General features: G+C 39.2%; 3 protein-coding genes across 9 annotated transcripts; 2 read left to right on the forward strand and 1 right to left on the reverse strand.

The window, feature by feature from the left end:
• The first annotated feature begins 111 nt into the window (after positions 1-111).
• On the forward strand, positions 112-3,526 carry grsf1 (G-rich RNA sequence binding factor 1). Its single transcript, XM_027029158.2, has 10 exons — positions 112-422; positions 874-1,015; positions 1,124-1,279; positions 1,493-1,627; positions 1,714-1,852; positions 2,108-2,205; positions 2,317-2,393; positions 2,663-2,798; positions 3,296-3,352; positions 3,438-3,526. Exons 1-9 carry the CDS (start codon positions 198-200, stop codon positions 3,346-3,348), a joined length of 1,161 nt encoding a protein of 386 aa, XP_026884959.2. The 5' UTR covers positions 112-197; the 3' UTR covers positions 3,349-3,352; positions 3,438-3,526.
• A 1,616-nt stretch (positions 3,527-5,142) lies between these two features.
• rufy3 (RUN and FYVE domain containing 3) lies at positions 5,143-20,776 on the reverse strand. 7 transcript variants are annotated; one of them, XM_027028885.2, is made up of 19 exons: positions 17,543-19,557; positions 14,433-14,492; positions 12,236-12,409; positions 12,018-12,135; positions 11,826-11,927; positions 11,581-11,704; positions 11,387-11,451; positions 11,136-11,201; positions 10,956-11,025; positions 10,629-10,721; positions 10,358-10,441; positions 10,024-10,191; positions 9,729-9,826; positions 7,831-7,950; positions 7,469-7,598; positions 7,265-7,338; positions 7,119-7,143; positions 6,854-6,931; positions 5,143-6,020 (listed from the first exon to the last, which is right to left on the reverse strand). In XM_027028885.2, the coding sequence occupies exons 1-19, from the start codon at positions 17,718-17,720 to the stop codon at positions 5,877-5,879; spliced, it is 1,971 nt and encodes a 656-aa protein (XP_026884686.2). In that variant the 5' UTR covers positions 17,721-19,557; the 3' UTR covers positions 5,143-5,876. The 7 variants fall into 7 exon arrangements, with proteins under 7 accessions (XP_026884686.2, XP_026884701.2, XP_026884678.2 ...); XM_027028900.2 differs by lacking the exon at positions 17,543-19,557 and adding an exon at positions 17,390-17,398; XM_027028877.2 differs by lacking the exons at positions 14,433-14,492; positions 17,543-19,557 and adding an exon at positions 20,341-20,776.
• Positions 20,777-24,296: 3,520 nt separating this feature from the next.
• cxcl20 (chemokine (C-X-C motif) ligand 20) lies at positions 24,297-25,780 on the forward strand. Its single transcript, XM_027029595.2, has 4 exons — positions 24,297-24,457; positions 24,657-24,783; positions 25,157-25,234; positions 25,378-25,780. The coding sequence occupies exons 1-4, from the start codon at positions 24,391-24,393 to the stop codon at positions 25,439-25,441; spliced, it is 336 nt and encodes a 111-aa protein (XP_026885396.1). The 5' UTR covers positions 24,297-24,390; the 3' UTR covers positions 25,442-25,780.
• The last annotated feature ends 1,972 nt before the right edge of the window (positions 25,781-27,752 follow it).

Consider the following 27,752-nt stretch of genomic DNA (forward strand, 5'->3'; position numbering starts at 1 on the left):
GTACTTTATGACAATTCTTGCGTTCCTTTACTTATTACATAGAGAATACTGTTAGAACTATTATTTTGAAGCATTTTACTGCAACCAACTTCACTTATCATGCGTCATGACCCTGTTCTGTGCCCACTTAGGTCAACGTGTTAGCTAGGCTAGTAATACTTGTCAGTAACGTTGCAGTTTAGCTGATTTTCTGTATAATGGCTGTGAATACAAGGTCAGCATTTGTCTCGTCACTGTTCCGTTTCCTCTGGGGAAGACAGTCCTTATGCGTTAAGAAAATCACTGAGCAAAACAAAATCACATCGTTATCCATGTGTAGTGCTGGATTTCGAAAAGAAAGTCATTCTTGGTCAGCGAACCATACACTAAATCTTAACGTCAGGTTAACCTGGTCATTACCTTTGAGAACCTTGACATCAAATGTAAGTGTTTTTGTTTTTGTATTTTGATTAATGAACTTAGTTAAACTGCTCTCCCAAACTTTGTAGGAAGAATGCTAGCTAGGTCATTTAGCCAGCTAGCGGTTAGTTATTTTATAAACCAGACGTTCAGTTAGTGTCGAGGTGTATTGTTATATAGGCATAGCCCTGTCGCTAGTCCTGTTGCTAGAAAACTTGTAACTGTTGGCAGTCTAGTACTTGTAGCTAGCCAAGTTAAATTTGTGTTTTCTCTCATTTTAACGCGTTTCCCCATAGTACTTAGTTCACACATTTATGTCCCTAGCTAGCGCTAGTTCAGTACACTTGGAGTACTCAGCTAACTAGCTGTCTGACTGAATTTATATCGTGGAAGTTGGTTGTATTGTTAGCCCGCCATTCTATCCAATACCACCCGTCATATCATGCTAACATATCAGTTTGTCGTTTGTCTTAGGCTCCATACAAAGATGATGAATATCCCCCACTTCCCGAGTACACTTCCTCTCAAGAGATGGACACAAAGGAAGTGTTCATTGTTCATGTCAAAGGTCTTCCATGGTCATGTAGTTCTGAGGACCTGATAGAGTTTTTCTCAGGTACATATTGGGTGTTTTTATTTAAGGTATTCCTTTCTTTTTTGTTTCATACATCATTATCTCACGTTACAAAGATATACTTGATATTGCATGTTTGCTTTCACACAGAGTGTCAGATTCGTGGTGGGGTAAATGGAATTCATCTGATGACCAACAGATACGGAAAGCCAAACGGGCAAGCCTTCATTGAGCTGGAGCATGAGGAGGATATCAGTAAAGCCATGGAGAGGCATAGGCAATACCTTGGGCCACGTTATGTAGAAGGCAGGTGCACTGGATTTGTTTGTTTTAAGCCCAAAGCATAAAACTAATAAAGATGGCCCATTATACTGAATCTGATTTAGCCAACCATTCAAATCTTTCAACCCACCCCAACCAACCAGTAAGAGTGACATACGAATCTCCCAAAACTATTAATGAGCAAGTAATCTAGATTCTGTTTTGTGCCTGATTGTCTTCTGATGTTTTTGGTTGCAGTGTATGAGGTAACGAACGAAGAGGCTGAAGCTATGATAAAGGGCACAGATGAAAGCAAGGGCCAAGATGGAGTGGTTCGCCTCCGAGGTCTCCCGTTTAACTGCACAGAGAAGGAAATCATTAAATTTTTTTCGGGTGAGGATCTCGCAGATTTGTGGCTCTCGAATCGGCCGTGTGTTCTGGAGCTTCCGATTCACTGTATGCTGGCCAAACCCTTTCAGGGCTGGACATTGTGGAAGACGGGATCACCCTGGTGACAGACCGACGAGGTCGAAGTTCAGGTGATGCGTACGTGCAGTTTGTTACGCAGGAAATGGCAGATCAAGCCCTGCAGTGGGACAGAGAAGTCATCGGGACCAGGTCAGGCTGTTGCATAGATTTCATGACACTAACTAGACCATACTGAGGTGTGATGGGGTGGGGGGTGGTGAAGGTGATTGTTAAGCAGCATCCGGCCTGGTGTTGTTTGAACAGAGGACAAAGTTGGTCACCACTGACTTTGCTGAAGTTTACTGGTTAGCTGTATATCATTGAAATAACAGTCAGTGAAATACATGATTAATTCTCATTCCACTGTCAATAGTCTTTCTATATGTTGACTTCCTGACTGTGCAGGTACATAGAAGTGTTCCCTAGCAAGAAGACTGAGATTAAAACCAGTTATGGCAGTGCAAGGGTAGATGCTTCAGCCGCTGCGTTCTGTGCAAACAGGAGTGAGTTCCATTTCACTTTGTATTTTATGGAATTCAATAATGGAGTACAATATTAAGGATTTCAAATTCAATATTATGCAGACTTAGTCCATTCTCTATCCTCTCTTACAGCAAACAGTATTGTGCCTGAACATTTTATCCACATAAGAGGCCTACCTTTTCAAGCCACAGCTGGAGACATAGTAAATGTAAGACCTATTTAAAAGGTTTGGGTTTGGATTATATTGCGCTTTTAACCAGAAACATACAACCATAGGCCAAGTGTTTTTACTCGAGCTTTCATCTTCACTTCACTTCTGTCACCTTCAGGAGATTAGGTGTTAAAAGGAATGAGATTACTTTGATGCTAGTAATTTTAGAAAAGTGTTATCTGTACTCAGTTACATAGATAAGCATTACAGAGTGAGGAGTACTGCAGTATGTACCTTTTTTTGTTTGTTTTTTGCCGTTGTCTCAGTTCTTCTGCCCAATCAGAGTGGTGAAGGTTCTGATGGAGTTCGGCCCTGATGGGCGGGTGAGTGGTGAGGCGCAGGCTCACTTCAAGTCACACTGTGACGCTGTTGCAGCAATGGACAAAGATAAGGAGTATATACGTAAGTCTTGCACACGAGCTTAAAGGAACAGTCAGTCATTTTTCCAGTGGCTCTTCTTTACAGTATGAATTAGCCATTATACTGACACCCAGAGGCCTAGATGTTTCAGAGATTCTGTATCAAATCTATTTTAAAAACATGACCCTCTCCATGTGGGGGACCTGCTCTATGGCACATAAACTAGTTCATTTGAGGATTACCACAAATTTGACTATTTACCTTATGTGAGCTGCTTTTATAGAAAAAATACAAAAATAATCACTTTAATAAATATTGTTTGCCACTTTTTGGTGGTAAAAACATATTATTCCTTTAATCAACCATAAATATGGCAAAAGACATCAAGCCATTGGACACGCGGGTCAGTGTTTAGCATTACAAATGATCAGAGATACTCGACGGGTGCACATGGAAAATGTGGAAAGCAGAGGTTGGGAATGTCAGCCTTCCCAGATTTATGTTGTTCAAAGGGAATTACTTTTTTTTTTTTAATTCAGACAACAGATATATTGAGTTGTTCCTGAATTCATCAGCAGCAAAGGAGCACTAAAAAAGTGAGTGTTCATTTTCAGTTGTTTTGTTAATACTAATTACAGATTTGAAATGTACCACTATAATGTTCTCGTTCTCTTTCTCTAGGTGTATAACTTGGCTGTGAAAATGTTAATTCTGCAGTATTTAATTGAGATGTCAAATTGTGATTAAATTCCTACATTAATTGAACATAATTGAATGTTTGTCAAGTTTCATGAGAATTACTCAGTTGCTGATTTGCAGCCATTTTGAATCAGTAAGCAAAGAAGGCTTGATTAGCATGTACAGGGTATCTGTGTACACATGCTAACGTTTTTGATCATTATTAAGTCTTGTGAATATTTTTGATAAGACAAAAAACTGTCTAGTAGAACCTCTCTAGATTGTTTCTAGATCCTTGTTGAACTCATTTAGTGAAAAGCCAGTAAGTCTGAAAACTGAATTTCACAAACCAATTTAGTTAAAAATAAAAATTAAAGAAACACAAAAAACTGAGTAACCAAATTGTCACACAAAATATTGCACTTTTAAATTTAAACATAATGGAATTTGCACATTTATTGTTTTTTAAATACCAGAGTACCTATTTATATCACTCCCTATTGGTTTAAATCCTACCTCTACATCCATAACTAAATGTTCCTGTCCAGTATCAGGATTACTTAAGGAATTCCGCAATTGCGTTTGTGTTGCCTGAAGAATCACCCCTCCAAAGGATAGAGTGACATGTGAAGGCCATGATGTGTACATGGTTTTTGTTCATTGTTTTAACTACTTGCTACTTTGTTAATACATGTCATTGCACATGTATTGAGATCACATTTGTGATGATTCAGAGTAAAAAATAAAAAATCAAGGACTAGTTTGCAAAAGTAGGTTTTTCTTATGAATCTATAAATCTTATTAATACTCAATCTAAAATGCAGACCAAAATGTGCCCACTTGGATTTATTCTGCATGCTGCCAGGAATCGGAGGGAAAAAAGAATAGACTATCACTACAATCCAAAGTTGAAATCCTACAATCCAAGAATATGTTGAAAAACTGCAACCATCCTGTAGTAGTGCAATTCATTTTTACAGAATCGCCATTATAGCATCTCCCGAGGCCAATTCTTAACAAACTTGGCAGATTGTGATGTAAATGCATGCCAAATTGAGTCAGAGTACGCCTTTTTAAGTCAGCAAATTAAGCCTAGAAAACATCGCTCAGTTTTGATTGCAGTAAAGCAGCTGTTTGTTAGTCAATTTTTTTGATAATCATTCCGTTTCACTCTGCCAAATATTTTAAGACCCAATTTTGAGACAATTCAGTTAAAATCGTTTGAACTTGTTTGAAGTGTGTTGCCAACAATCAGCAACAGCAATTGGCAAGATAACTGGACACACTTGAAACTGTAAAGTTGTCTCTTTGCACTATTGGAATCAAATTTCATGTCTTTAAGATAAATTGTGTATGAGAGGCAAAATTGCAGCTTGATCAGACCAGAGGTTCCTGTAAGTTATCTGCAAATTATAGTGCCTCAAATTGACAGATTTCTTGACCAAATAGTTTAATGCCACTGCAGTGCCACCTTCAGGCAAATAAAGGTGCCTGCACTTGAGGGAGGCCTTTCATACACACTGCACCTTACGGTTTGGTCTGTTGAGAAAAATAACATTATAAAAAACTATCTGAGCAGTTTTAACAGTGTTCAACATTACATTTTCCTGGATCCTTGGTTTTTAGTCTTTTATGACAGAAATGGATCCTTAAATAAGAATGTATAATGGCACAAAAGACAGCTTGAATCTAGTCAAAACCACACCTGTATGAAATCTTACATTTATTTGCCATGTGTTTACACTAAGATATTTGTGCAACTGAATTGAGGTCTTTATTAGAATCAAGTTAAACAAGAAAGTTTAGCGATGTTATATTTGCATTCTTTCAGCATGACAGGTCAGTGGAGCCTCACACAGCCCCTGAAGCCTTTTAAATACATAAGTAATTAATCTAAACATGCTTACTTCAAAAGTAAGTTGTAATAAAATAAATGCACTTTAAAATTACGTAACATGTAAACAATCATTTGGCTCCATAAAATATAAGCTATGATCATGATCACCAGCAGAAACTATACAAGGCAGCTCAAGCCTGTCAAGACATGATGCTAAAAACAGTATATTCTCTATATAAAACAGTAAAATTAAAATTAAATCTGTAGAATTAAATATTTCACCCTGGGGAGCAGCCAAGAAGTGTGTTCTATTTGTCTTGGTTCCACAACATATCATCTTTAAAGAGAATCACATGACAAGCACAAAATCGACTTTGCACACACCTCACGTAGAACTGCTTAAGCCCACTCGGTGGACAAGCTCAAGCCTTTTAACTGAATTCAAAGAACATATGACCCAAGTAACAAATTACACTTAAAACAATCCCTTTTCAGCAAGCATTAAAAAAAGCCAGCCAGTTGAGTATTTGGTGCAAACATTCAAAATGTGAGATCAAAGACAGAGGTCCTCCAATTGTTCTCCTTTACTGATGTCGTCTGTGTGCTCAGGAAGGGCTTGAGGCATACTGCTGCAGCAGACGGGAGTGGCAAGTGTCGCACACCTGCTGCAGGTCGATGGAAGACGGAAGCGGCAGTTCATTGGTCACGCAGATTTCGCAGAACACACCCTTGCAGTTTTTGCACTCGCGCTGAGACAGCAGACCAAAGTGAAACACACATGACCTCTCATCAGTGACTGTTCACAGGGATGTAATAAAATTAGCAAGTTGTGAAACCGCTTCAGGGTTTTCAGGGGGTAGCGTTAGTAACTGGGACAAAATCCATATGATTGAATTTTTTCATCTTGGGCTGTTTTCTTCCTTTTGGACTTATATGGCACTGTGTTAAATAAACTAATCAGTTCTAGAGATGCACCATTATGATAACCCACAATTAGCACTTTCTGGTAGAAGATACCAACATTAAATAACCGATACCTTTATGCATTTTGAAGCAGGTACAAACTAGTCTATATATGAAGTGCAATTAGTTTAAGTCATGTTAAATTCTAAAAATGGATCCTTACTTAGTTTTACTTAATCACAGTTTTACACAATATCACAGGTGTATCAGAAATCACAATTATTGTAAACGTGTTGCAGTTAACACAAAAGGGATCAAAAATAGTTTCATTACATTGTATTGTAATAAATAATGGCACTTAACATTTCTGAACTGTCTTGTCTTCAACTTGTGCAAGTATAAGAAAGTGTAGGGCTAGAAACTAAAGCCCCCAGAAAGAGAAAAAAAAAACAAAAAACTAAATTATCTGCTGAAATTCCAATATCAAACCACTAAGAATGAATTAAATTGTCCTTAACATCCTTATAATTATCCAAATAATGTGTCATCCTCAAATACAATGTGCACCTATAATTGTTTCTGGATAAATGAAGACAAAAACATTTTAAAATAAATCACAATTAACTTTCTCCCTTATGTTTCATCCTCATCCTGAGCTCCCTTATATACAGATAAATACCTTAGGCCTGGTTAGGGATTCTGCACATTGGCACATTGGGCAGATGGAAGGCTCTGGATCTTCATGAAAAGACTGACCCTTTTAAAACATGATAATGAACATTATGATAGGGCTCACCAAAATTCAGTACGCCATCGTTCTTACTGAGCTAGAATGCAGTTGACATTAAGCTGGCAGAGGTCATTTAGACAAACTGGGTAATACCACACTGGCATAATAATGTACTTTGTTTTTGTTATGTGGTAAAAATTCAATGCAAATGTACCTGTTCATCTTCATGTGAAAGTGACCTAGGAATCAAAGCCAGACAAGCTTATCCACAATGTTCTTAAAACACTGTTTATTTGAAAAGGGCTGCAGTATTTATGTATTAGTTTGTGTCTGAGTAACAGCAAAGACGGTAAGACCTACAAACTTGAGGTGAGACTTTTCTCATCCAGTGCATTTTGGAGTGCGTCTCTCTCTTGCATCACTGCTTCCAGTTCCTGCACAAAAAAAGCATATTTGCTGAACCAAGTAAAAAACATCACCCACGGTGCCATCCAATACCTCAGGGACCAGAAGCGTCATGAAATACAAATCGGAAAGCTGAAGCATGATGGATGGAGTGGACACCTTTCGGATGTTCTCAGCATGCTGTCTCGCGTCTCTTGGCCGCGGCGATGGGGTTTTCCCCGTAGGAGCATGAGAACACTGGCCTCCCCGTCTCTCGCGCTCCTTTTTCAGCTCCTGTTCCAAGCCATTCCTGACCACCCCCCACCCCCAAAAAAAAACCCCACATAAAAAGCACAGACTCTTTAATGCCACATTTTACAACAACATAGTAAAAATGCAGGATTGATATCGTAGAGTCACCAATGTAATGGTATCAGCATTCTGGAAAGAAGGTAGTTCTGGATGCGGTTTATCCGCACATAAGATATCCAGCACAGTTAGCATAAAAGCCAGCCATATTTCGGTGTATGAGCACTGCACACCTCTGCTTCAGTAACTGCTCCACCTCTTGCTGCAGACTCTCGATCTTGTCCCCAAACTCCTGCTTGAACAGCCTGGTGGCCTCCTCGGCCAGGTCCCTCTGCCGCTCCACCTGCTTACATCTGGAGTTGGGCCAGATGAACTTAATGAGGTAAAAAAAAAAATGAAAACTAAAAAGCCATGGCAGGGAGGAGAAACGCAATAAATGTAAAACCACAGCGAGGAACTGGGAGAAGAGCTGAATGAGGGGGAAAAGTAGTAAGAGAGGGGAATGGGAAAAAAAAAGCTTGCTTATGAGTCTGAGTGGTGAACATGGCCAATGATGAGGCTAAAGAAAGCAAGGAGGTCCAAGTGTTTGGTTTGTGTTTTATTATGCTACAGTACTACAGTTTACATATATTGTTAACGTCCACATACACTTTTCGTCATTCCATTGCAACAGAGGACAAGGTCATCCATGGAAACCTTAAGGAAACTATTACTGGGCTTACACAAGATTGTAGCCTTCCGTGTTTGGCATCTGTTACCACCTTGAGCATCACATTTGGATTCAGGCCAGACTTTAATCCGGTTAAATGCCACTTTAATATAATTCAGGCACGTGGTCATACACAAAACAGCAAACTAAAACCTAAAACTAGAGTATATGCCTGCAATTTAATCATCATTTCTTTAAACATGGGAGTCCACTTAAGCAGATTGAACATCACATCATCGGACTCTTGAACCAATGTTAACTTGTTGCTTATTTATTTCATTTGGGTTGTTGTGTAAAACAGCCATATTTCAAAGTTTTGAACTTAACATGTACCAAATAAAGATGAAAATAAATTTCACACTTTCCTATTGCAATGTTGGATTGTACATTTTTTGTTTAACCGGAGTCAGTTTTATGACCATTATTTATGTTGCTGTACATTTACCCAAGGTGGGCAATCCATGGCCAAAGGCTTCCTTTTATTAGTAACAATCTTTTGTAATATCCTACCATTCAGTCTTTTATACAGCATGGAAATACACTGCAGAGATATGAGAGAGATGCACTGCTTTATTACCAATGCTTTCAAACTGTTCACTGAAGCATTTTCAAAGCCAATACAAAAAAAAACTGACTGTTCTTATCAGTTATAAGCAGCCCATGAGCGATTCCCACACTGTCTGAAAATGCTGCGCTTTGTATCTGGTAAAACAAGTACAGGGAGACTAGAGAGAAAAGCGCTGGTTTAGAATATGCTATTAAAAGTAGAGGCAAAAAATAAAAATAAAAACAACAACAACAAAAAAAATAAAAAATACACGGTAGCCCGTGTGAGAAAGGAGTTGTGACAGATCTTGAACCCTAGTTGTTTCTATAATATGCAAAGACAAATTTAGGATCTGTGTCGACGGAGTTGCTATAGAACGTCGGTCAGTGGCCTACTGTTGGTTTTGCAGCAGTTTTCCCGCAGCTATGTTCAAGGTTCGTGCCTGTTTGACTACATCCTTCTCACTGATCAGGGCAATGGAGTAGGAGTAGAGAAATGAGGAGGTGGGAGGGATTGCAAAATGAATGGGAATGAGCAAAGTAAGAGACAGGAGGGGGAGAGAGGAGTTATTCCAAGAAAAGACCACCATATCGGTCCAGAGAAAGAACACAGGCTAGTCCAGATCTTAGAAAAAGGAAAGAAGATTAGTGGTTCTTTAATGTGTTGAGGCCAAACTGGTATTACAGTGGGCTCATTATTCAAACACACAGAAACGGACACTTAATCAAATACAATTTGAGAGCTAACCTAATCAAAATGGTTAATATGGCCGGGGGGGGGGGGGGGGGGTGCAGAATAAGGGGTAATGACGTCAATGTGTGTGTGTGCAAGAAAAGAAATCTGTGTGTGGGAGTGTTTAGCAAGTAATCAGATACCTGCTCTCCAGCTGTTTGATAGTGGCTGCCATCTGGTTTGTTTTCTCTTCCAAGCGACTGACAATCTCATTCTTCTGTTTCACACTGATCTCTGAGCTCTGTAGGCAGCAGGCAGGCAAGCGTGCGCGTGCACACACACACACACACACACACAGAATCCCCAAATCATGCACAAAACCCATCTAGCTTATCTAGTGTATCGGTCTAGGCATCAACATGGATCTACACAGGCAGTGCATGGATAATGGTCGAACAACACCGCTATAACCAACCTTGGTTTAGAACAGTTTGGTACCTGCGACTTGTGGGAGAGCTCATGGTTGAGTCTGCGCAGGTCGTCTAGCTGCTGTCGAAGTTCCACCAGTGCGTCATGCTTCTCACAGATGTCCTTCTCCAACATCTTCATAGACAGCTCCATCTCCTGCCTCATGCCTATCTGCACCTCCAGCTCCTTCTCAACATCCTACACATGAGCCAGCAGTGTAAATCTTGTCATCTCTTTCGAGATCAATTGTTCTGTTGACCACTCAAATGCAACTCTGAAAACCCACTAAATGAAGACATGTTCAAATTTTCCAGACCTCACACTGCACACAGACACAGATGCACACGTTCGAGACCTAACTGACCAGCCGGAGCTGAGTCTCCTCTTTGAGCTGCTTTCGGGTCTCTCCAAGTACTTGGCCATCCGCAGTTCCGTCTGGCCTTGACGCCTTCCACAAATACATAAAAATCCCACATCATTCCTACAGCTAGGTTTTTAAAACACATATGCCAATTACAAAATGTGTCATGTCTAATGTTCTTAGACATATGTTTTGTTCGCACTGGTATGCAAACACTTTCTCTGGTATGTGTGCACAGAAGGTGCATAGTGGGTAGTAACTCATTTTTGTGGACCTTGCGACTGGACTCCACAAGGTAAGAGCTTTCTTCCTTCACCCTCTCCACATCCTCTTGCAAAGTGATGATTCTGTTGTTTGCAACTGCAAGCTGTGATATCAGCGAACAGATGTAGTTAATGGTGACAGCAATGTGTCCCAACCTCTGTTCACAACCAATATCTTCATTCATAAACTCTTCAAAGAGAAAAGGTCAGGGGAACATAGATGGACAGCTGGACTAGCGAACAATGAAGTGGAGCTACATTTTCTTATTTGTTTCCTGCCATCACAGTTTACAGAAGTCCAGATATTAGCATTTAAATTTAGATTTAGAATGACGCACCTCCTCTGTTAGTTTTGTGTTAGACTTTTCTAGTGCATCCACTTTGGCTTGTAGGTTATTCACAGAAGCACTGTGAAAGGGGAAGAAGGTATGACATGAGACTTGCTGTGTTCTCCAACTAGACCAGAAATTAGGAACATGCTCCATAAAGAAGAAACACATCTGGAGAATTGACTCCACCTTAAATGTCTGTTGAGTTCCTCAACATAATTCTTCTGGTCAAGGATAGCAGTGATCTGGCCATCACTGAAATACAGAAATAAACTTAAAAACTAGGAAATACTCCTGTAACTTGAACAAATGGTCAGACTGTGCATGTAATACATGTTGGAAAGTATGGTCATGTCTTACAATGGTCATGTCTTACATGTTGGAAGTTAATACAAAAGGTAATTTGTTACATGTTAGAAGGTCTGGTGAGAGTATCTTACCCCTCTGTGCTCTTGCTACTGTGGCCTCCATCTTTTAGATACATGGAAAAGTCTATCACCCCAACCTATAGAGTGAGCAAATTCTGTTCCTTGACATGTCCAAATTAACCAAATGATCAAATTAGCCACATGATCTAAGATGTATCTGATTGGTAATGATGGGTGTTCTATTTATTAACCTGTAAATAAAGTACCTGGGAATCAAGGTCTTCTCCCTTCATGCACAAATTGGCATCAATGACATTGAGTCCCACCAACAATCCAGCGATTACAGCTCCTTCTTCCTCCATCATCAGAGCATTGGGCTCATAGAACTCACTGAAGGAGAGAAGACCAAAAAATGACCACAAGCATTTCGGAAGCAGGGATGCCTCAAAGGTTTGTGTCCCCATCTTCTCAGTAAAACCAGAATGCAGAAGGGTCAGTGGGGAGTGGCCACCTTAAAAGGTCCTTTCTGTTGATAATGGTCTTCATGTAGTCTGAGAGCTTCTTCTGCATCAGGGCCAGCCGCAGCCATGCTCGGCCTCTTCCTAAAGGAGTTCTGGAAGGTGGGAAAGGTTTTGAGTCAGAAACATGTGGGACATGAGAAGAAAATGTGCTTGGTGAGAACGGGAACAAAGACTCATCTTACTTGAGCCCTGGAAGGTCTTTGACGCTGGCTGTGATCTCACCAGCTTCTGGAGTCAGCTTCTCCACCAGTTCCAGAGGGCCCCAGAAGGATTTGTTCTGACCTAGGAACGTCTTCTTACCTTTAATACGCGAAACATTGAGACATCATGTGAAGACACTAGACAGACAAAGCTGAAAGAGGAAGCAGAAACAGTGTGTGCTCCAAGTCCTGGCATGTACTTTTGAGTCCGTGCTTCAGGCAATGTTCCATCACCACAAAAAACTGCTGCAGGGGGGCGTAATCCGAATCCAGTGTGCGACCCAGGTTGAGGGCAGACTCAATAAGGCCCTTGATGCTCAGCTTGGCCATGTTCATGAGGTTAAGCCTCTCGATGGCGATAGGGTCCTTGGGATCTGAGGGCACATGAAAGACCATGCAACATAACATGAAGTATCACCATCAGAGTCTTTGCATATATCGACAATTGGTCAGCTGTTTTTCCTATATCACCCCTGGTTCTCTTCCGGCAACCACAGCATCCTATTTTCACAAATATGGTATTGATTAATTACCAGAAGCTTGTAGCTTATGACAGGGCAACCTGATAAAAAAAAAACAAATCTGATTTGTACTTCATAGGCTATTTTAAACATCTCTATAATCGCAAAGTATGTTTTTGTTCTGATTTCCTATTTCCCAGCCATCATAGCTGTTCGCTTACAACTGCAATGTTTGAGCTGCATTGTGTGATATTTGACCATGCACACTTACCATATAAATGTGACGCTTACTAAAAAGTTAAACCACTATGCTACATAACACAAAGTGATTCAATTACATTTTTTCAATGACTTCATCAAAGTTTGGAGTTTCCTAATTCTTGTAGATATCAGACAGCTCTACAGCACAGAAAACAGTTGCCTAAAACCTTTAGGCCAACTGATACTGTTCAGGCTATGCAGTATTATGCATATATTTAAGAAAATATTTCACATTGATGGTATTAATCATTGCATTAAGATTGTCTAATTCAGATAAGAATTTCAGAATATTCTTAATTATCCTGAAAGAGCCATGAACAAAGTTATAAAACAATATTTTACATAAGATCCTTAGAAACCTACTGTATACCCATTAGTAAGAGGGTGAACCAACTATAATACCTTTTACTCAAATCAAATGTGGGCACTTCTGCAATCTATTATAACATGCAACACAAATGCTACATCATAATCCCAAATTATGGATTACTTGAGTTCTTAAAATGCATGTTACCTCAAGTGCTGTTTATATGGAAATAATCTGCTGATATGACAGATCTGAAGGCAGAAATTAAGTATTTTTAATTTTTTAGGTGTCTGCAAACCCACTGAAGGGAACAAAAACAGATAATGCCTCTGATGTCAATTAACCAGTAATCACACAATATTTAGGCACAGCACAAAAAAGCCTCATTAATTTTTGTGGAGGTGTGACATGGAGAAAATGCTTCCAGAAGCAAAAAAAAGTAAAAGTAATTCACCAACACTGAGAGTGAAAGAGAAAATGACTGAGCAATGCAGGTAATTATATTAAATTCTGATTCAAAACATGACATTTTATTTATTTAAGGGTTTAACACAAAGACTCAGTTTAATACTGAAAATGTCAGCAAATAAGAGAGGACATCTAAGGACTCTTTCAAAACCTAGTTTGATTGGCTTCTCCTCGATTTGTATTCAAAGTGTGGTGGCAAGGTGTCGACACGTCAGCCAGGTGCAGCACTGCTGCAAACTTAGTGGGCTGTGCAAAATAAGTGGACCATGCCAACGTCAAATATGCTCCTGTTCCCAATAAAACAGGCAGCTTCTCTCTCTACTTTGCCGCACCACTAAGGGTCAAAGGAGGTGAGGGCAGTTTTGTTTTTGTTTTGTTTTTTTAAATATGTAAATCTAAATCAGCATCTCGGGCCTGAGAGACTAAATGAAGGCACCAAGGCACAAAGAGGACAAGCGAGTGTGAAATGCCTACGAGGACATGCACTTGTCAGCAATAATCAGACATAAGAATGGAGCGTGGCAAACGGAGGAGGAAATAATCTGGGCAAAAATAGCAGACACAAAAAGACAAAAGGGAAACCAGCTCTTCTAGCTGGCGAGTTGGACAGCTATGGCTGTTTTGCAGTAACTAGCAAACTAGAAAGCTGGATACCCATGACTAAGAGATTGGCACGAAGTCCAAAATACCAGAACCAAAAACAGGGTTTGTGGGGGAAAAAACAAGCATGAGAGACAGTGGGTGAGAAGATCAGCCTCTGGAGTGTCCGTGCTGCGTGACTCAGAGGGGCCGTGGCGGTTATATGGTAGGTACAGAGCTGGATGGCCACTTAAAACAGCAGCTATGGCTTTTAGATGGTGCCTGGGGTGGGAATGGGGAAAGCAATGCTGCCATACGCACCTTTGAACTCATCAAGCATTTGCATATGCTCCACCAATTCAGTCAAATCCTCCCATGAGTCTTTGCACAGAGCAATGGAAAGGAATAATAATAAGAAAAACAAAAACAAAACAAAAAGAAATTGTTTCATTGTTTCATGCATATCATGAGTGTACACAAAAAAGCAATGCTTTTCATAAGATTCTGCACTTTGCAGGTAACTCTTGGACGCATATGGAGTTTAAACATCACTACATACCTTTTAACATCACTAGCTGTCTAGCAAAGTCTGTACCATAATGTGCCATAAGATACATTCCCTTTGCCATTGCTTAAAATCTCCTAAATGTTTACACCCTGGCAGCTGATCTTAAATCAGCCCCAAGTGCAAATGGCAAAAGCCCACTAAGCCTAAATGCTCATCATTTTTGCCCAGCCACTGCAGGTACATGAACTGGCCAGTCATAAAACAAAGGCCAAAAGCTTCAATATAGGGATATATTTAGTGTCAGGTTTTTGGCTTCAGAATCATCATGAGAAAACAGAAGTAGCTCAGTGAGCCCAGGACATATGTACCAGGAGAGCCCCACTGCTCCATTTCACAAGGGAAAACTGCAGACAATGGAGGTCTGCACTCTGAACCAAGTAGTCTTGCATTATTCAAGCTTGAAAATGTCAGGCAAACACAGAGATATGTAGACAGAATTATGTAGACAGGTAGCTAGAAGAGCTGGTTTCCCCTTTTGTCTATGTTCATTTTGTACTTCAGCTTCCAGAACATGACCAATAATATGAGGGCCATCTGATGCCTTCATGACATTTTATGATAGAGCTATTACATGATTCTTACTGTTCTGCAACTTGTAGAATTGTGGAACAGTTGAAATATACTGTAGTTTAATATGCATTAGGTTAGGTTTACACAACAAGAGAGATATATGTAGGCAAACTGTCAGCCACTATAAATTCAGTGGCTCTGTATGGAAACTACCGCACTTCATATGGCAATGAGACTTGATTTCCTGTGTATGACAATCATTATGAAAATGAAATTAACTTTAAAACGACATCATTTTAAACTGCATCACAAACTCCACAGTTATAACTACATAAAAAATGTTAATCTTGCTCAAATCAATACTAATATGTCTAACTGAATGCCTTGCGAAAGAACACTACAGGCAGTAATATTCCTTTTGTACAACTTGTACAAAAAGTCAAACAACAAATCCCAACACACAAAACAACAAACAACACTACTTCTGTTGCAGCTGGCCCACTGCGTGGATTCAGTCTAAAGGCAATGCGCAAGAGGTGCACCGTGAGGAACTGCTGAGTCAAATGCATTCGGACAGGCGCTGCACACAGAGTCTGCCGCATGGAGTAATATCAAGGGCCTCACTGGCTGACGTGCCGTGTGTAAATGTAAGCTGACTTCTGTCATGACATCATGTGTCTCCATCAATAGCCTTGGAAGGGACACTGATCAGCGATGGCGTTTTATCTCAACGTGTAAACCAACAAAGTTGGCACTGTGCATGGCAGGTGTAGCAGACTGTGTGTGTGTGTATATGTGTCTGTGGGGGGGGGGGGGGGGGTGTTGGTGATCTTAAATCAAAGCTTATTTACATGAAATCAACCAGTGCTATCCTGGTGTTGTTTTTAGTTAAGTTGCAACCTTTAAAAAAAATACATAAATACTCTCGTTAATTTACTTAAGATGATGAAAATATTAAATAAATGGCAGTCTAATGATGGAGTTTAGAAATACACATGTTAAAATTAAATAAATAAAACAGGCTAGAATAAAATAATCTTAATTCTCTTAAAATTGAATGCTTTGTCTCCTGTACTGCCTAGAACAGAAGCTGCAATTTACCCTACGGCCATTGATCACAACTCAACACAACAGACCGAGTGGCAATTGCTACTTCGTCTCCAGGGTAACAGCACTACTCTGTCAGACTCTCATCGTTTCATGCTAATATATGGCTGTGGAGACCTTGACTCTCCAGGGACACACTTGCCGTAATAAATGCATAGCGAATTACTTGTTTGTGCTCCAGCACCGGATGTTATCTTAACACTACATTTATCTTCATAGATTTTCCTCTACATATCTAATATAGAACCATATTTTCCTTTTATTTATTTATTTACAATTTTATTCTTAGGCCTCACTCTTTCAGATTTTTAGAAAATGCCCGATGGGTCATCTACAACCACAAATCTCACCATTTTATAACAAATGAGATCTTATTTAAATCAGTTCATTAGCTTTTTAAGATAACTGCTTACTACAATTGCAGTCTGATTTATGCTGCTATTCTCAAACAAATTAACAAAATTGCTATTCACAATGAGAGAACTAGCAAAATATCTTATTTGTTAACGTATGCCTGGATGCCGCCAATCTGAAACAATCTAATTGTTTCTAAACTAATAAAACTAAATCAAGCTTTCACAACTAAGCAACACATACACAGAAACAAATTATAGTTAATTATTATAAAAAGATTCAAAAACAGAAATGATCCGATGTAAGATCAAAAGGGATAAATCGTGACCAAAAGCTAATTGGACACAGCCCTGGGCCTTCCACTTCAATGCATCTACAGAAAATATTGTTAGCAACAGACATGGAGGGTCCATGTGACCACAATCACCCCAGGATTTGATTAAGACAACACAACAATACATGGCTTTCCAATACTAAATTATGCCATCTTCAGTCTTGATACAGAAACACCAAGACAAAAGCTGACAAAAAAAAAAAAACAAGCATTTTACAGGGCATTTACAGTTGCATTAACAGAACTGTCAACAGAACCAGAAAAATGTTACCAATGATATAAAAAGAATCATATTTACTACTACAAAATATTTAATCAAATCCATCGGCAGCTTAGTAATCAGTATTTTCTTAGATTCTTGGTCTATGGCTGACACGCCTTAAATGATAAACAAGCATCCTACACCTGCTCTGACAAGACGTCATCTTCCAAACAGGTCCAAACCTAAGGGGGGGAGCAGTGCTGCTCTCAAAAACTGCACTTCTAGGCTGGCAGGAAGCCCCAGTGGGGCCACTGGCGGCAGGAGGCCAGCAAAGTGGTGGCACCCGGCCCACTTACCTTCGTGCGCCGGCTCGGGGTCGGGCGTGAGCGAGATGTCGTTGAGCTCACGCAGGCATAGCCACTCGCCGTCCACTGACACGCGGAAGTTGCACAGGTAGATGGTCTCCCGCGCGGCCTGCGTGATCTTGTCGGTGGTGGGGGTGGGGGCCTCACTCTGGGGCGTCAGATCGGCCATGGTGACTCAGCTGATAGCGGAGGGAACGACAATGACGACGACGGCAACAATGACAACACCGCCCGTGATGGTAGTCCTCACCAACAACCCGAACGTGGGGTGGATCGGCAATTAAGTGGACGCAGGGGTAGGGGTGTGTAAGCGCACCACTCTGGCTCCTGGTTTTAGTCCTCACGAGAATGGCGGAAAGAACGAGAGAAGAGAAAGGCAAGCAAAACAATGGGCCCGAGCAGGAATGGAGGCAGGGATTGCTGCAGCCTGCAAGGCTTTTCTTCTCCAGCGCGAGCGGGCGGGATTGCCCCCTCGTTTCCCACCCCCCCCCCAAGCGAGTCGAGAAAATCCGGATAAAGGCTGCCCTGCCCTTTGGTCCGACTCAGCACAGCCAGAGGACTGAGATGCTACAAGAGGCTCAGCGGCAGAGAAACAATCCCGATGGACCTCTTTCTCTTTCTTTCTCTCTCTCTCTCTCTCTCTCTCTCCCTGCACAGCCCCCTGCTCAGGCTAATTGGCTGTGCTCTTGCAACCAAGTGGGTGTCGACCAAGATGGCTGCCGTGATGTTAAGCAGGAATTGTGGGAATCACGTGAGCAGATGGTGCAAGCGTAGAGAGATGAATTCTCCAGGGGCAGGCTGATGCAGGAGTGTGCTCATCTGTGATCTATTTCTCTTAGTTCTGAGAGGCTGCCTGAGAAAGGGGTGCAGGCAAGACTAATCAAGTTGTGAGTGCAACCCATTCGCAGCACCAAGCTGGTGATTCAAGCTAGTGGGTAACTACAATCAAGAAACTTATTTAGGACAAATAATGATGATCATGCTATGTTTTTTAAAGGAAAAATCAATGCTCATCAATTAAATAAATAAATGGCAGTAAACAGACCCCAAGTGAGAAATCATCTACCGTTTACTCTAATTTTATTTGTGTAACAGTGGCAGACATTCTAAGACTAAACCGGTACTAGGTAGAAAACTGCTCACCATCAGACTTTAGACAATCAATACACAATGTTTCACAAGTGCCAGGTTGTCATTTAAGCCATAAAAAGTTAAAAACAAAAAAATACAAGCTCACATACATGAATACAAGAAAATATGGCAGTAAAAGATTAATTTGGAAAACCCTGACCTGATTTAAAGGGTTTAAAAGAAAATTCTACACAATTTTAGGAAGCTTTAATTTGTTGACATGGTTGGTAATGCTAAGAGTTTCTTTTATTTTCTTTTTTTTTTTTTTTAAGTGTGAACTACATTAACTGTTTAAACAGAGGGTTTCTGCTGCAACTATACAAATTGCTCAGGTCCTGGCAATTCATGTCTCAAACCATTAAAATGAGTATTGCCCATATATGAAAACTGTAGACAGTACCTGCACAAATCATGACACAAAAATGTATCATTCTGTTTGATAATTAATAACCTGTCTGATTTTTCCATGTCATGCACAAACATTAGAACAATAATCTCACTGCTAGCAAATACAGCCACATGAACCAACATAAGGAAGAAAATGCAAAAACTGAATTAAGTAACTAATATTATTACCACAGTAACTGCTCTCAGCTCAAGGGCCATTCGTGCACACTTACACACTATCTAGGTTTGTCAAGACATCGCCTGCTGAGACATGCACGGTAAACTGTTACATTCACAAATCAAAAGTATTAAAAAGGGATCCACAGGTGAAATTCACTGTCTGTTGTATTTACTAAAATGATGATTTTTTTTCTTCTTCGTTCAGTTATGTAGCAGTAAGTAATTTCACAAAATGTGTCATCCGGACACATTTTTGTTTTTGGACGTTGCTCATGATGTTTACTCACTGAGTTCGCAAGCGACGAATGTAGCAGTCAAATCTGTTGCAACCCCACTGACCTATAATATAGTTGTTTATTTAAAAGAAAGACACACACACACACACACACACACACACACACACACACACACACACACACACACACACACCTACACCTAATCATGACGCTGTGAATAGAGGAACCATACGGAGCGCGAGATGGCAACTGATTTTAAGACTATTCAGACTTGTTTTTTTTCCTGAACTAACGTTAGCTTTATTGTAAATGTAGACAGCTGGCCTATTTTCAATTTCCAAAGCCTCTCTTTAATACTTGTACAAAATACTGAACATTGCTGATGATGGGCAAGTATTACAAAGCCAACCACATTAATCTAGTTAGCTAGCGTTAGTTGGGTAAATCACCACAAGAAAAGATTTATGCCAACAGTAGCGGTAGGTTAAGTTACCGGATAGCTCTCTGACCGATAACAGCTGGCTAAACATTAACAACAGCAACATTAACAGCATTAGCGTTAACGTCCTATCTAAAACTCTACGTTAAAAATATAAAACATTCACTTTCTAACTAAGACTCTGCAATCAGGGAGCTTCAAATGGAGTTAGCTAGCTAGATATCGCTAACTCCCCATTCTGTTTCATGGTGTTGACATTGAAATATGATCCAGCGTCGCACTGAGAGCAACTAGCTGGCTAGTTATACGTAAACAGTTAGCTAACTAGCTAGCTAGTAATACCACAAAGCACTGGGCACACAAGCTGATTTTTGTATGACAAACGCTATTTATAAGTAACCGTGTAAAATACTCACTCTTTGTTTTGCTTCTTTCAATGCGGAATTCATATTGCACTGCAGCTGGTACTTGCGCCGTTACAGACGAGCCTTTCTTATTCTCAAACTGTATGTTAGTAGAATTTAGGGCCTCTTTGAAGTAAATAACCGAGGTCGGAGAAAACGATTCCTCTGGGGTGCTGGCAAAATGTCCGTTATTGTCCTGAAACTGAGGCCGTACAAATTCTGCAGAAGAAGTTTTGGAAACTTCTGTGCACTGGTGCTCCAATGTGTTTGAGTGTTGGTTCGCCATCTTCCGTTCAAATTCACGTGATACTCAGCAGCAGTTTGAGCCAATTCTGTGTCACGTCCCTCTCTCAAGACATTATAATACTGGCTGTAATCGTGTCCAGGAATACGACAGAAATAGGACGTTCTTTTCCTGTCCAAAATCAGCTACAAAACTAAGTGATCACGTTTAAGGGCGGGACGTCTGACAGCGCTAGAACTATTAAAGGCGTAGTAGTACATAAATTCCAGGAATTATGTGTAATCCACATTACATTGCACTCCAACTGATTGGAGTTGGTTCACATTTTCAGTGTTATCAAATCAAAATCAAAATAGAGGCGTGAACCATGTACATAGAAACCAGTTAAATTTTTAAATGCGTGCATTATGCCACTTGACTTTTTCAGTATGTCGTCGTCCTAGGATACCTCTGCAAAACAAATTTTAGTTTTCCTTCTTTTCTCATACATGCATATTACACTCATAAAGGCGATGAATCAGTTTTTGGAGCTGAAAAAATGTAACACTAATTTCCTGCACTCTCTATGTATGAATTCGAGCTCTATGTATGAATTTGATGGCTGGGCTATTCCAAACTATACTGGAGATTTAGCGAAACCGGCGATTGAAACCATGGCCCCCTGTCCACCCTTGGCAGTGCCTCTACAACAGAGTCTGTGATTAGTCTGAGGACTAACATTTTTTAAAGTTTTCTGCCTTCTTGACCTGCACATTTGCCCCCATGATAAATCGAAAAAATTGATGAGTCTAGCAGACTTTTTCATGTGCTTTTTGAGGACATGACATTTCAAGCTAACCCAAGCAGATAAAATTTCCCAACCTGCCACTATTGGAGAAATGAAAGTTTTTATGGCAATCAACATACTCATGACGGTTGAAACATAATATTCATATCGAGATTACTGGTTCTCTCATGCAGAAATGTGAGGTTCATTCATTTCCTCTGAGAGGAGTGTCAACAAATTTAGCTGTATTCTGGCCAACCTGCATCTCAATGACAACATGCTCATGCCAGAAAGAAAATTCCAAGGCTATGACAAGAGGTTCAAAATTCATCCTCTCATAAGAAAACTGAAAGAAAATTATAAGAAGCTCTAAAGTCCAACCATACAACAAGCCGTAGATGAGGTAATAGTGAAATTCAAAGGAAGATCCTCTTTCAAACAGTATCTGCCAATGAATGTCTGTGAAGAGAGGTTCCAAAATCTGGACAATGGCAGATATGGCGGGATATCTGATTGACTTTAAGGTATTCACTGGGAAGACGGTCAACAGGACAGAACAAGTCCTTGGCAGTGAATTGGTGATGGCTTTGTATGCACCACTAACAAGAAAGATTTTATCAGATTTTATTGTTTTGTTTTTTTTAACTACTTTATATTTGTGCCTTTATTGCATGTCATACTGCAGAAAAGCCTTTATTGCTATGGCACAGTAAAGTCCCAGAGATAGCATTTGTCATTTGACATCCAATGCACTGTGGTAACAGGTTTAGTAGAGACCAAAACAAGTTCTAATGAAGATGTTGTTCCTAAATTCCTCAGTATGCTGGTATAATAATTTCTATTTCATTCAGGAATAAAAATGCAGACTACAGAATTAGTTGAAGAGAATAGTTGGTCCCATTCTTTATTGTAAGTCAACATTATTGAGGCATTTTTTTTACAGTTTTCAGGAGTGAATATATAATCGCCCCAACTTCCTTTTCATACTAGTGTTTGAAATATGCACCATTATATACAATACATTATTCAATATATGCAAATTGAGATCTATCATTATGCAAGTTGAAGCTTGACACCATTATATCCCATTGGAAGATCTAACTTTTTTCAAACAAAGATGATTTCAATTCACAGCAACACCTGCAAGATAAAGTTACAGGTCAGCATCACCCTGCCCTTGTTGATAAGATAATGATCCTTGCTTAGCCACAGAACTCTCAAAGAGGCTTTCAAGTCTTTTAAAAACAATGACCTTTCCCAATACTAATGAAGTTATTTCTTATGGGAACGTTTCTAGACTCAATAGTTCAGAATTATTTGCCTTAGGCTTGTACAAAGGCCTTGAAACCACCTGCCTCAAAGCCTCTGCTGTGCACCAGAGATCCTCAGGGGCCTTTATTCTATGTTCTAATTTCTAGGCTTTACTTTATAGTTTGTTATTCAATGCCCAGACCTGCAAGTATACTTTTTATTACCTCAAAGATGAAATACTGTCAGCTGAGAAAAGATCAGCAAATCACACCAAGATGTTGTACTGAGTACAGCACTAAGGACAGTCGGCATCGCACAACATGGACGTGCACAGAGTGCAAAGCTGGGTAGTGCATAAATCAGAAAAAGAACTGCTTTTATGAAATCATAGAGCAAGCTGAGTATTACATGAAAAATGTAAATGATTTAGTCAGGTCCACATAATGCACAGTGGTTACTCCAAGAACCCACCTCAGAAATTAAACTTTTACCCTGAACCTAAAAAAATTCACCCCAAAATTTGATTTAGTATAATGGTTTGTAACTTGCCCATATCAATAAAATCAAGCACATACATTCAGAGTTTGAACATTATGCAGCCTAATAACAGGTCTTAACAAAGTAGTAAAGATGGGGTGTTTTAGCCCAGTTTTTCCACTAGGTGTCATGCAAGCTCTTTATACTATTTTTTGTACGTCCTAAGAGTTTAGTTCATTTTCCTTTGAAAACTAAAGAGGCAGTCCTGTAATAAATACAAAAAATCCAGCACTATGATTTATCAAATAGTATACCTGCATTTCTATCATGGTCCCTTGTTATATTTGTGATATTAACACAATGTCTATTTGCATATTAAGAAATAATATTGCATTTATAATACTGCAGCATTATAATAACATCTAAATGGAAAGCATAGACATGTAGAATGCACAATGTTCATGCCATTTGAATTCAAGAAAAACTATTGGCAAAAAACTTTATTCAGTAGCATCAACAGCATCTCCAGTCCCACCATCATCCAAGCAGAGCGAGTGGAAGAGGTTCAGGCTTTCAGACACTTGGTATCACCTTGGGCAACAGCCTCAGCTTCAAACATCACACACTGGACACTGTCAGCAAGGCCTCTCAGTCACTGGCAAATTGAAAAGCCAAAATGATAACTCAGAAAACACCTAACTGCAATGGAGCACCGCCACCCAACTGTGCTGCCACTTCTAGATACAGATATTTGTTTCCCATGCCAGTCACACTTTAATTACTCTTTCCCCAATTTGCAGCATTTAGAGAATGATATTTCATGTTCTATGTATGGACATGTTTTTCTTGTATGTTTTGTATGGAAGACTTGTATCTGACCCATGGATAGAATATCTTCTTAGTAACATTAGGACAGTCAACTCTAAACTCTAAATCTGTACCAATGGTTTTGTTTTTTATGCATTCATTTTCAATTTTATATGTATTCATTTCATTTATATGTTTTTATTGATTTTAAATCACAGATCACATATTATCCTCATAAAGAGACCAATGCCCCATACAGAGTTATGAGTGACTCTACAGAACTTCCTAATTCCTCATAATTGTCTGAATTCACTGCAAGGCTGGGTTACATCATTAGGACTGCTTTTTTTGTGGGATTTTCCCAAAAGGAATGGTTGACTTGCATAAAGCTTGCCATTGGTGGAGTGCAAAGTGAAAGTCTTGTCAATGTCTCTGTAAAACTAAAACCCATTTCATTTAATCTCCTCTTTATGAGATAAGTTCACTTTGCCATCCTGATAACTAGCAGTGGTCCACTATGAATGCTACTACTGTCACACTGCTATTTCTGATCATTTTTGGAGTAACTGCAACACTTTGTGCAGGTAAGGTAAACTTCCTGTATCAAAATGACATTAAATCAAAAGTTGTCATGATTTTATCTTTTTTCTTTCAAAATAAAAAAGTCAAACAAGAAGCAAAATGTTGTACTTTTTGTAGACTGTAGTTCATGTCCCTGTGACCTCAGTGTTTAACCATAGTTATTCATTAAACTATTTGGTACCATTTTTTTGGGCCCTGCAGGGAGTGTAGGAGGTCCAGCAGAGCGCTGTTTGTGTGCAGGAACTCTTGTGCCCACTGTCAAGCAAAGGAATATTGGCAAGATGGAAACATTCCTCCCCAGTCCTTCCTGTTCAAAGACTGAGCTCGTGTGAGTACATATCAGTGGCTTTCAAACCATGAGACACTACTACGACAGTGAATACCAAAAAGCAGTAGGTTTCACAATGTAATTAAATTATCATTATAATGGGTATTTAATATTCAATTCAGTTACTATCTTTATGGACTTCTCCTTAAGTGCCAATCTGTACATTAATATGTGTATATATGCTTTTACACCGATATGTTTATGTATTTATATATACATCCACTGTCTCTTATTATGTAACTTGAGCTTGAAAGGTGGTATATAAATAAAACTCATCATAATCATCATCATCACCATCATCATTATCATTATATGATGATCATTTGACATCATACCTTTTGTGATTTATCCTTATTGGTTTTATTTTATGCAGTATCACACTCAAGAGAGGAAAAAGGGTCTGCCTGGACCCGGATGGAAAGCAAGGACAGACGATCCTGCAGCGTAGAATGTGAGTAGCCTGCATGTGCTCTAAAGCATACGGGCTCAGGCTCAGTGCACCAGCTCAGGCTAATTTAGTTACTCCCAACTCTCTAAATACAGAGAGCCCAACAAAATCACTGTTATGGGATCACCCTCCTTCTGTGCCTTCAGTGAAAAGAAGCCAAAGCCAGGACCCAAGAAACGAAGAGGCAAGAAACAGAAGAAGCACCCCTAAAGCTGCGATGCCTGCTTTCACTCCCCATTATCTACTACAGCTAATTACAAACAGAGATGATTAAAATGGGACTAATGTGGATTTGTGGTTATTTCTGTTCCACATGTGATTATCAACATAATTTTGGGTGTGAATTTCAGAACCCTGTTTCAAATCACCTATTGCTTCCAGGTTATTTCCAGCCAAATTATGGCTTTTAGCATCTATATAATGAATGAATCATATATATTTTAAGGTTTATATAGTTTTGGGATTTGATTACTGCACTCAAATTTCATTTTAATTCTGTTGATGTGGTAAGATGACAGTTCTTTTGTTGTGGAAAAATGAAACAAAAAATAAATAAGATCTTGGTATAACCTTTTGCAGCCAGCATAAATAAAATGTCTACCTCTTGTTTTGTAGATGATCTGTTTGTGTCTCCAATTTTCTGTAAAATATACATTTGGAAAATGCTAATATATGCTGTTTTGACCGCCAAGACCTAATTGCCTGCATTTGCTTGTAAGATATTCAATATAAATGAACATATTTGTATTGTATTATGTCCACCAAATTGAGTGATAATATATAAACAGAATGCATATACATAGTCACAGCATATCTTAAGAGGTAGTTTAAATAATCACTAATTAATGAACAAACTCACGAATCAACCATTTATACAATAAGATGGATCTGTTTGCAATTTTTTTTTTCTGGTGGAAAATACCTTTTATGTTGTTTTCACATGCTGAGCACAAGAAAAGCATCATAATGGTATTATATTTCATATGATCTCTGGAAACCTATAATATGCAAGCGATGCATTTTCTTCTTCATTGGCATCCAATGAGCATCACTGGAAGGGGATCGACGATACATTTTGAGGAACAGAATCACATGTCAACTTTCACTATAACTAACTCATCACACCTGTTGCCAAAATAGCACTCAAAACCTCAATGTATGCTTGACCCATTTTGCAAATATGTTTCTCTAATGAAGCTGATGTATTGGTAATCTGTGACATTTGGAAGTCAGGAATGAGGCGTGAGTGGAGAACTCAATGAGTCTTTGTTCACAGAGAAAAAGAAGGAAAAAAGCAAAGTCACTTCCTGGTGCATACAGTACAGGCTTGGCAAAGTCTGAGATCCCCTGTTTGTTTACCCCTCTCCAAACATCTTCAAATAAACTGAAACTACAACTCACAAAAATTCAGATTGTGTTGTTCCCCTCAGTACACATGTGTCTGCAAAACAGACATTTGCATGACTTCCAGTGTGAGGATGGAAAAACCCTTAAATGCACAAAGTCTCTTTTCTGGTGCACATATCACACAGCTGTGAAAAATGACCTCCAACAACAATGTTTTTTTTCCCACAAAAATGTATCAGAAGTTTCTCCTCACATGAGGTGTTATAAGTACATTATGCATTTTAACTGCAGCTTATCAAATATGGTTGCATATTCAGAGCAGATATTGTAAGGTATACGAAATAGAATCATGGCAGACATCATAATCAAATCAAACTTTCTTTTCAAAATATCTTCTACTTCTCAAAAATATGACAGAATAGAAGGGATGTCTGCAATACCACATAATCCTTAGGTCAGCAAAAAAAATAGATATCATAGATATGATAGATATAATCATTCCTTGTTAGCTATACAGTTCAAATTATGACACTTGCAAAGAGGATCAGTCTTGGTAAGAAAGCCTCAGAAGCCAGTCTACACCAGGCTCTACCACAACCCAAACAACGTGATGTAATGCGACCCTGTCGCGCCACTGACTATAAGCGAAAGTATTTCCGAGAAATTTACAAGTAATAATGAGTGGAAGTAGTACTGTAAAGAAATATTCCACCACTTAGAGATCGGAACTTCCATATCCAAATATAGACTATTTAATCAAAGAGATATCATTTCTATTGCATCCTTAATAAACAGAATAAACTGTACAGATAAAGTGTAAAGAGTTTGTGAAGTGCACAGTGGTCTACTCACAACATGATTATGTAGGGCACTAAGTAATCATGTAGTCTTGTTTACCAAGCCTCTGCTTACATCTATGGATGTTCAGACAAAGGTTTATATTCCACTCTAATTTAAGTACATATTAATAACAAAGTAGTGTTATTTTTCAAGTAGCAAGTGCTGTCAATTACAAAGCTAGTGAATTCAGCTAAAACCAAATTGATAAACAACAAAACAGCTATGATATCTCTAAAATGACATAGTGAGGTGACGTGGGCTTGGACACAGCAGTGGACACAACGGTATTCTGTGTACACATACAACAAACTACAAAACAAAAATAGAAATCAAG

This window comes from Electrophorus electricus, chromosome 9, assembly GCF_013358815.1.
Source record: "Electrophorus electricus isolate fEleEle1 chromosome 9, fEleEle1.pri, whole genome shotgun sequence".
Taxonomy (NCBI): Eukaryota; Metazoa; Chordata; class Actinopteri; order Gymnotiformes; family Gymnotidae; genus Electrophorus; species Electrophorus electricus.